This window comes from Chaetodon trifascialis, chromosome 8 (genome assembly GCF_039877785.1).
Source record: "Chaetodon trifascialis isolate fChaTrf1 chromosome 8, fChaTrf1.hap1, whole genome shotgun sequence".
NCBI classification, from domain to species: domain Eukaryota; kingdom Metazoa; phylum Chordata; class Actinopteri; order Chaetodontiformes; family Chaetodontidae; genus Chaetodon; species Chaetodon trifascialis.
In genome coordinates, this window is record NC_092063.1 from 23,489,565 (window position 1) to 23,497,461 (window position 7,897).

Sequence of the window (7,897 nt, forward strand, 5' to 3'; positions counted from 1 at the left end):
CTATACATTTGTGCTGCAATTAATCTGCCTTTATTGTTCAAAGCTGTTCATTATGCTGTACAAAAAGGAAACAAAAAGAAAAGCATCTTTAAAGTACAAACAATGTGAAATATCATGATCACATTTTTTTATGATTCTAGGATATAATGACTAACATTCAGTCTAACTGAATATTAGCTGCACTCAAAGTTTGCATCAAATTGGCAACTTCACACTGGCAAGCAGAGTCAGGCCTGTCAGTGTAGCAACCATACAGAGTCCTCTTCTCCTCAAAAGAGCTGCTGCTTATAGGATTCAAAATGTCGGGCAGTCAAAGACTAGCTGTGGCTATGCTAGAAAAGATCCATGTAAAATCACCTTTTCAGCATAAAGTGCATAGTGGGGCTCCAATGGAGAGGGACATCCTCTTCTCCACGAGGAAAATCACCATTCCACAGAAGTCCACAAATCAATGTGAGGGAAACACAAACTGTTTTCTACATAGCTCTTTGTATTCCACTAGTATAAAAAAATCAAAGATGCATTTTTCACATCTCACAGAGTTTGTGGTACATTGGCCAGGTCGAGCCGCTGATAACATCTGGCCCTAGGGGCAGTCACATGGGGATGAGCCCTGCAGGGTCTTTGGGGTGCTATCATGAGGTCAGCCAAGGGTGGCGGAGGCACTGTGCAGCTGTGGCCCTCCTCTCTGGATGATAATCCAACATGTGAAGAAGGAAGTCTGAGAATCCAGAGGCTTCCTCCAACAAGAAGTGGTATTTCTCCACCAGAACGTCATAGAGGCTCCAAAGCCTCAGTGGACCAACATGGCGCAGGTCACCTGAATGAAAATCATGCAGTATTACACAGGGATGCTCATGAGTGGCAGTTCTGAAATGATTTACATCAAAGAAATCAATAAAAGTAAAATCATACTTGCACATGATGTCTAAATGGACTTCATCAGTTAAAAGTTGCAGGCTTACCTCTGCGGCTGAAGTACTCTGAAGAGTATTTGCCCGACAAGGCAACAGCTGGTGGAATTTTACCAAGCAGTTCCATGATCTGGGCAATGTGGTCTGAGGTGGAGGGAGAGAACAAGCACACACATCCAAGCGTGAGGCACACAAACTTATTATACACATTAGTAAACACTGTATCAGTTATTACAGTGCAGCTAGTTCTTCTCAAGTCTTTGTCAGTGTCAGCACCCTGAACTGATCGTACCTTCCTCAAGAGAAATGGACTCGCTCACTTTGGGTTCAAACAGGGAGTCTCCAGTGACCAACTCAAAGGCCTGAAAGAATGCAAGAGAAAAGTAGACAACAGTCAGATGTATTGCTGTGACACTGGGGACAGACATTCATGGTGCCCTGAGGATGAATCCCCATGACTGATCCACTGACTTAACTCATGCAACACCAGTAGGTCAAAGTTTTGACTCATCCTGTGAAATACCTCCACATCCATGACAATGTAGAAGGATTGGCACATCATTTTGTAATTCTAATGTTCATGATTCCAAGAGGATGAACCCTAATGACCACGTTGAACTGTGTGCTTACAGAATACGCTACTGTCACACACACATTTTTACATATTCATACTCACAACATGATCATTCCTGCTTATGTAGGTTGCCAAATACCTAATAATAATAATAATTGTGGGGTTATGCAGACAAACTATTTGAAATTCTTGTGGAAATCCCTTAGAGTCTTACATCAACTTAACTTAATGGTGCAGCCATAAAACAGAGTCCTGGTTTGAACATTTCAAATAGCTTAAACATCATACTGTATGGTATTTTCCTCACCATGCAGGCAACACTCCAGATGTCAGCAGGCGGTCCATACTCAGATCCCAGTAAAACCTCTAGTGAGCGATACTGACGGGTCTGGATCTCCTCACAGAAATGTTTGTACTGGTCCAAAAGAAAGAGAGACATAGCAGACAGAAAATCCTTATTTGAATCTTTTAGTGTGTTGATTTTGCTTGATTTTAAGGCACTGAACACCTATTTTCTCCCCTCAGCTTCTTACTTTGAGGGATGAGGTCCTATGTCAAAACAAAATTTTAACATAGGATTTCTGTATTTGTGTTTTTGTCTGAGCTTATCTCACTAGTTTGAAGTGAGACAGTGATGTCACATATTACTGTGCACCAGTTTGAGGGGTTGTTTGCTAATCTTATCAGCACTGTCTGTCAAATCTGATCAGACCACACACACAGAGCTCTGTTGAGCCAGATTATGGAGGTTTTGACTATTTTTGACTGCAATGTCTGATTTATCTACTATATCTGCACTCACTTGGGGACAATGGAAACAAGTTGTGAATGAAACCGTGACATGTATCATCACTTTTTAAGTTCATACAGAGAACTTGTTAGCAAATAGTTGCTTATTTATACATCCAGTCCAATATTCACTTTCTGTCAGCTCATTTTTTTCCCTCTCCTGAACTCTTAAAGGAAATATCTGGCTCTTCAGCTGCTAAATGCTCCAGTGTCCAGCTAGTGTCTAACGGTGTGTCCTGAGCAGGTTGTGCACATTAGCTTTCCAGAGCTTTTTCAATTAAAACAGCTGCCTGTTGTGGCTGAAAATGAAAGAACACTATGAGAGACAGCCACTTCATACTCTTGAATAATTAATCAACCTTTTTCATACCTTTAACTTTGATTGTTGCCTGTACTTAAGGCTATTGACACATATTTGAAACTTTGTTTTCAGTAGCATTAAGACCAAATTCCAAGATGCGCCTGTCTAGAAACAAAAAAGAAAAAAAGTGGTTGTATATAAAGTATAGAGCAAATACTGACCACCCAGCAGGAGCTGCCCAGGTCAGCAATCTTCACTGTAATTCCCTTTAAACTGTGTGGGTCCACCTGCTGCTTCCCTGAGAAGAACAACAACAAATCATATTAAAACACTTACTCATTCCTAGAAATATAGTTCAGGAATTCAAATATTGGAGCGTTTTGTGCATCTGATATTTTATATAGGATGCATTTGCTCAATATACGGCCTTAGGTGTGTACAGAGCAGAGACTTTGTGTACTAAAAACCTGACATTGGCACACAAGTTGGCTCCAAGTACATCTGCTTTGTACACTGACACATGATGAACCCTGGTTGTATAAAAAAAAAAAAACAACTGTGCCTGTAGAATTGGCCTCTTCCCCAGTCAGAACAGCAGAGGAGCAGTTGCCCCCTGCTGGTAATTTATGGGACTGTTCCTCCAGACACAGCAGGATGTTCTCAGGCTTGATGTCTGTGTGGATGATTTTACACTGAGTGTGAATGTAGTCCAGGCCCTGCAAAACCTAGAGAAACCACAAAAGAGTTATGCTGATGTTTCCTTTCATACAACCGGCAGAAATGCTATCTGTTTCCCCTTGCTTGCAGTCTTTATGATAAGCTAAGCTAAGCAAACTGCCTGCTCGCTATGGCTTCATATTTTGAGTGCAGACATGAAAGTAGTATCTATCTTCTTATCTAACTCTCTGAAAAAAAGTGAGTAAGTGTATCTCCCAAAATGTTGAGCTATTAATTAATTTGGATTAGGATTTGATCCTAAAATAATGCTATATTACTTCACAAGAGACAATTGTTAGTAAACTGGACATAGCCTGCATACAAGGTTTCTGCACTTCTTCAGTGGTACTTTAAGACATCCATTCAACTTATTTGAGTGACGCAAAGATACATCTTTGCATGATCCTAATGTCTTAATCACTGCAGTTCTTTACCTGAGTAAGTATTTGTTTGACCCAAGACTGCGTCAGTCCTGGATTCCCAAAACAAAGCTGCCAGCTTCTCAGGTCTGGCCCCAACAGCTCCAGAACCAGGCACATGTCTAACCACCAGGTATCAAGGTCAGTCTTACACTTTGCAGTATTCATTGTATGATGCAATGCAATACTATCTTCAGTGAGCCAACATGATCTACTTTATATACTTGATAGATTCTACATACTGGACTGGATGTTGACTGGCGTGATTGATGCATTTCAGACACAGACACCTCCACACATGATAACTCTTCAGCCATTGGTGTCAGGTTTAGAGTGCGTGCCCAAGAAATGACAGCGTGTTAAAAGGATACGGACCCCATTGACCCCGGCCAGCTTAAACTCATCGAGCAGCTGAACAATCCTCTGACTAGACGGATGACGGCTTGTCGGACCACTAGCCTGATTAGAGAGATTACAGGAGGGAGAAAAGTGAGAGTGAGAAGGGAAAGAAGGCAGATGAAAAAAAAGGACAGGGAAAGTACTTAGCATGTAGTAAATAAATAAATAGCATGTAAATAGCATGTAGTTAATAGCAAGTGAGGGGTGGCGAGAGCAGTGAGTAGAGAAAGATAGAGAAAGGTGGAAGTAGAGAAGATACAGCAACGTGAGAGTAGTTTTAATCAGAAAGAATAAGACATGGTTGAGAGCAGAAACACAAACAGATCACTAACGCATCGTAGGAGCGTGAGTTCATCCTGTCCTGCCTGGGTGAAGGCAGCTCCGCTCTTCAGCACCTTCACAGCAACGCGAAGACCCAGCCTGTTAACACAGACACCAGATCAGATCTGTTGAATCCATGCATCTGTGTTTTAGTGAAAATCAAATCATTGTCTTTTGGTACCTTAATATTTTATTTATTTCATTTCATTTTATTTTCATTTTATGATACTTACATAATGACTATGATGAGAAAGGAAGCTTGAAATCTCAATTTATGTAAAACAAATGAAAAATCCCATCCCACCCTGTTCATTTTTGTATCATCCATATTTTAAAGCTACCTGAGGTCCAGACACAGCCACACAGTGGAGAAATAGCCCCAGCCAAGCTTAGAAACCACCTGATATCTTCTGTTGAGGGTGTCACCTATCTGGACAGGGTGGTACCCACCTGAGCAGACATAAACAATAGACAAAATAATCTATTACTTAACTGTTTATGAGAAATTTTTAATTCTAATATGGAAAGGTTGCTCTCATGGGTTTGATCCATGAGCATGCAGTTCATGGGTGAAGTTTATCATCATACAGTACACATTTTTCATCTGGTGTTTAGAGCGTAGAAAGGGAGGGCTACAATGTGACACTAAAGCTGTGTCTGGCATTCCAGCTTCCTCAAAGCTAAAACATGTCTGTAGTGAATAATACATTCAAATCTGCCAGTGGGACACTGAGAAATAATAGTGCATAAGCCTGCATCAGTTCCCTTTCAGCCATATCATTATACAGTTCTTGGACATGGTCAGAAATCTCAAAATTGAATCTCTATTTCTATCAAAACTGAACATGATAGAAGCTGGTGTATGATTTATTACTGTGTCAGGTGGTATCACACACTCACTAGCTTATCTGCTTTAAGGGGTTCATGCAGAGACCTGCACAGCCAGCAGGGAAGGAAAGAAGAACACGGACCGAGGTCAGAGTACTGCAGGTTAAAGTGATGCATAATAAGAGAGGAGCAAAGGTTGTGTGTGGCCATGAGGGTCGTGAGAAGCACTCAAAGGTCACAAAGCAGAAAACATGAAAGTCTGTTTAAAGTCGAACAGTTGCCGAATAAGGGCAGCAAGAATGGGACCTAATTAAATGATTCATACTAAAAGTCGTCAGAAAATTCACAATACAGTGTGTGGGTGATTAAAATGAAGAGCGGGAATCACCCTTCTCAAATTGTTTGATCTGAATATTTCAGCTGCCTAAAACAGTGAAACTACATAATACTACAAAAATAAATAAGAAAATGAGTTATTATTAAAAGATAGGTCATCTCATGACCCCTTAAAGTTATATTGCAATCTCTATGTATAAATGTATTCACAAACACAGAGATGTAATTCCCTCTAGAGCAGGCTGATATGTCTGCCCATATTAGTCTATTGCAGATATTTTGTTATCTGTGTACATGTTGCCAATGCCTAAGATTTGTTTGAGTTTGGAAACAGTGTCACTCTTGCAAGTTTGTCCACCAAAAAGCAGTGACAAGTTAATTAGACTGTAAAATGTTCCACTCAGGATGAACTGTCCTAACTTTGGTGATGCCTTCACCTTTTGTCTAGCACCATCATCATGTCAAAATATGTACCCAGTACTGTCCCATCGGCATCAATCGTACTTTGTGTTAGCATGCTAATGTGCTAAGATATGAACATACAACAGCAAACATCATCAAATTTATACCTGCTAAACATCACTATGATAGCATTATCACTGTGAGCATGTTCACAGTGATGTTAGCATTTAGCTCAAAACACTGCTGTGCCGGAGTACAGTCATCTATCTTTGTCACTCAAGTATCAGTCAGGCCTTAGTTTCTTCCTTGATTGAAATGGGATAATAATGTCAAGGGAGTAAAGTAATTGAAGAACAGCAGATATTTTAATCAAACATGTGCACTATGTAAGACATTTATTTTTCAATGTGATTTTTTCCTCACCTCAGACTCTGCTGCTGTTTGCTTTTTCTGTCTTGGCCCAATAATTTCAATCAGAATAATGAAAAAATAATGTGTGGACAGGCCTGCCTTATTTGAAGCAGTACATTGCAGCAATAACTGGATCAAGAAAAAAGAAAATGTATAACACAGGAGAAATTGCAGAATTTAACATCAACCTGTTGTCATATATACATGACTGATTCCTGCCTGAGCCTGCTGGTACCACAGAGTCTGCAGTGGTGATGAAAGAATCATGTTATGAGCTACTCAGAGAGCATGGAGAGGCTTAGAATAAACATACAGATCTACAGATCTGCAGATGATGAAGTGAGTTAAAAGACTCTGCCGTACCATAACAGTATTCACTGGGGTCCTCAGAGTCCTGTTTGTCCTTTGGACCCAGCTGCTCGTGGCACCCTAGGACCTTGAAGTTATTAGGAGATGTAGCTTCACTCCTGTAAACACACGCACAGATATGTCACATGAAAACAGGATTCTGTATTCTCCTGTATTACTGCCTGTGCATCCTTTTGCATAAAGTATGTGTATGTGTGTGCCAGTGTCGAGTTGCTGGGGGCAGCCGGGACAGGTGAACTACTTTTAGAGTTTCATCCTGCCATGGAAACTTGTCCCGCTGCCTGGCTAAGAGTGGACAAGCAGCATCGGAAGTTGTGCTATTTCTGACTTAACTGTAAATCATTTTGCAGCATGTTCACGCAACCTGATAACTCATGTCTGAAAATACTGCTGGAAGGGCGTACAGTTGAGTTTGCTGTGAGGTACGGTCCCTTGTTCTTAGACTTACTGAACACAGTAAGATGTGCAGGAGTGCCACTGTGATACCTTGCCTGAAACTTTAACCCTACCATTTAAGTCACCTCCATGATGTCTATAATATTTCTGGCATGCTTTATTTGTGCATTGCTCTGCCAAACTTAGCTGCACCAGACAGCACTGCTTAGGCCACAAAAAAGTATATGAGCCAATCCGCTTTTCTGATAGAATCAAACAGGAATTTAAGGTCACATAAAAACATTAAAGCAAATCCATCCATGAAAAACACAAAGTGTTTGGTGCATGTTGTGTGTTTCAGGTTTAAAACACAGGCTGTCTGCGGTTAAATTACCCAGTTGCTTGAGGAGATGAGGAGATTTTTCCACAGTATCACAGATAAAGGAAGCCATGTGCAGTACTTACATATGATGCTGCTGAGCAGCTATATATGCTGAGCGGGGACTCCTCTGCATAGTGTGCTTCAGCAGATGCAGCCTGCAGACACAGCAGCCAGCACAGCAATGAAGAGCAGGTATCTTGACTTAAAAAGTGGTGGATATCTGAAGCCTGCAGGGGTCAAATCACAAAGTAAGGACAGAGACAGATAGAGTTGTAAATGCAAGTGAAGCTGCAGCACCTTTACTGCTGCACCACTTGAAAACAGTTGAGCAGCTGAGAGGTAGTATTGGGGGGAGGTCCA

At 40.9% G+C, this 7,897-nt stretch overlaps 1 protein-coding gene across 1 annotated transcript; it reads right to left on the minus strand.

The window, feature by feature from the left end:
* Positions 1–635: 635 nt before the first annotated feature.
* Positions 636–7,670, minus strand: LOC139335535 (SRSF protein kinase 3). Its single transcript, XM_070969178.1, has 12 exons — positions 7,621–7,670; positions 6,775–6,878; positions 4,776–4,884; positions 4,446–4,533; positions 4,086–4,173; positions 3,730–3,836; positions 3,141–3,303; positions 2,800–2,876; positions 1,796–1,903; positions 1,207–1,276; positions 966–1,058; positions 636–820 (listed from the first exon to the last, which is right to left on the minus strand). Exons 1-12 carry the CDS (start codon positions 7,668–7,670, stop codon positions 636–638), a joined length of 1,242 nt encoding a protein of 413 aa, XP_070825279.1.
* Between the last annotated feature and the right edge of the window lie 227 nt (positions 7,671–7,897).

What these genes read in the sequence shown, in the direction of transcription:
- LOC139335535 (XM_070969178.1), bottom strand. Translation starts at nt 7,670, where the DNA reads ATGCAGAGGAGTCCCCGCTCAGCATATATAGCTGCTCAGCAGCATCAT. An exon ending in CCCCAGTGAATACTGTTATG is followed by an intron (nt 4,885 to 6,774) that starts GTACGGCAGAGT and finishes ATGTCTGCTCAG; the next exon opens with GTGGGTACCACCCTGTCCAG. An exon ending in AACTCACGCTCCTACGATGC is followed by an intron (nt 4,174 to 4,445) that starts GTTAGTGATCTG and finishes CTCTCTAATCAG; the next exon opens with GCTAGTGGTCCGACAAGCCG.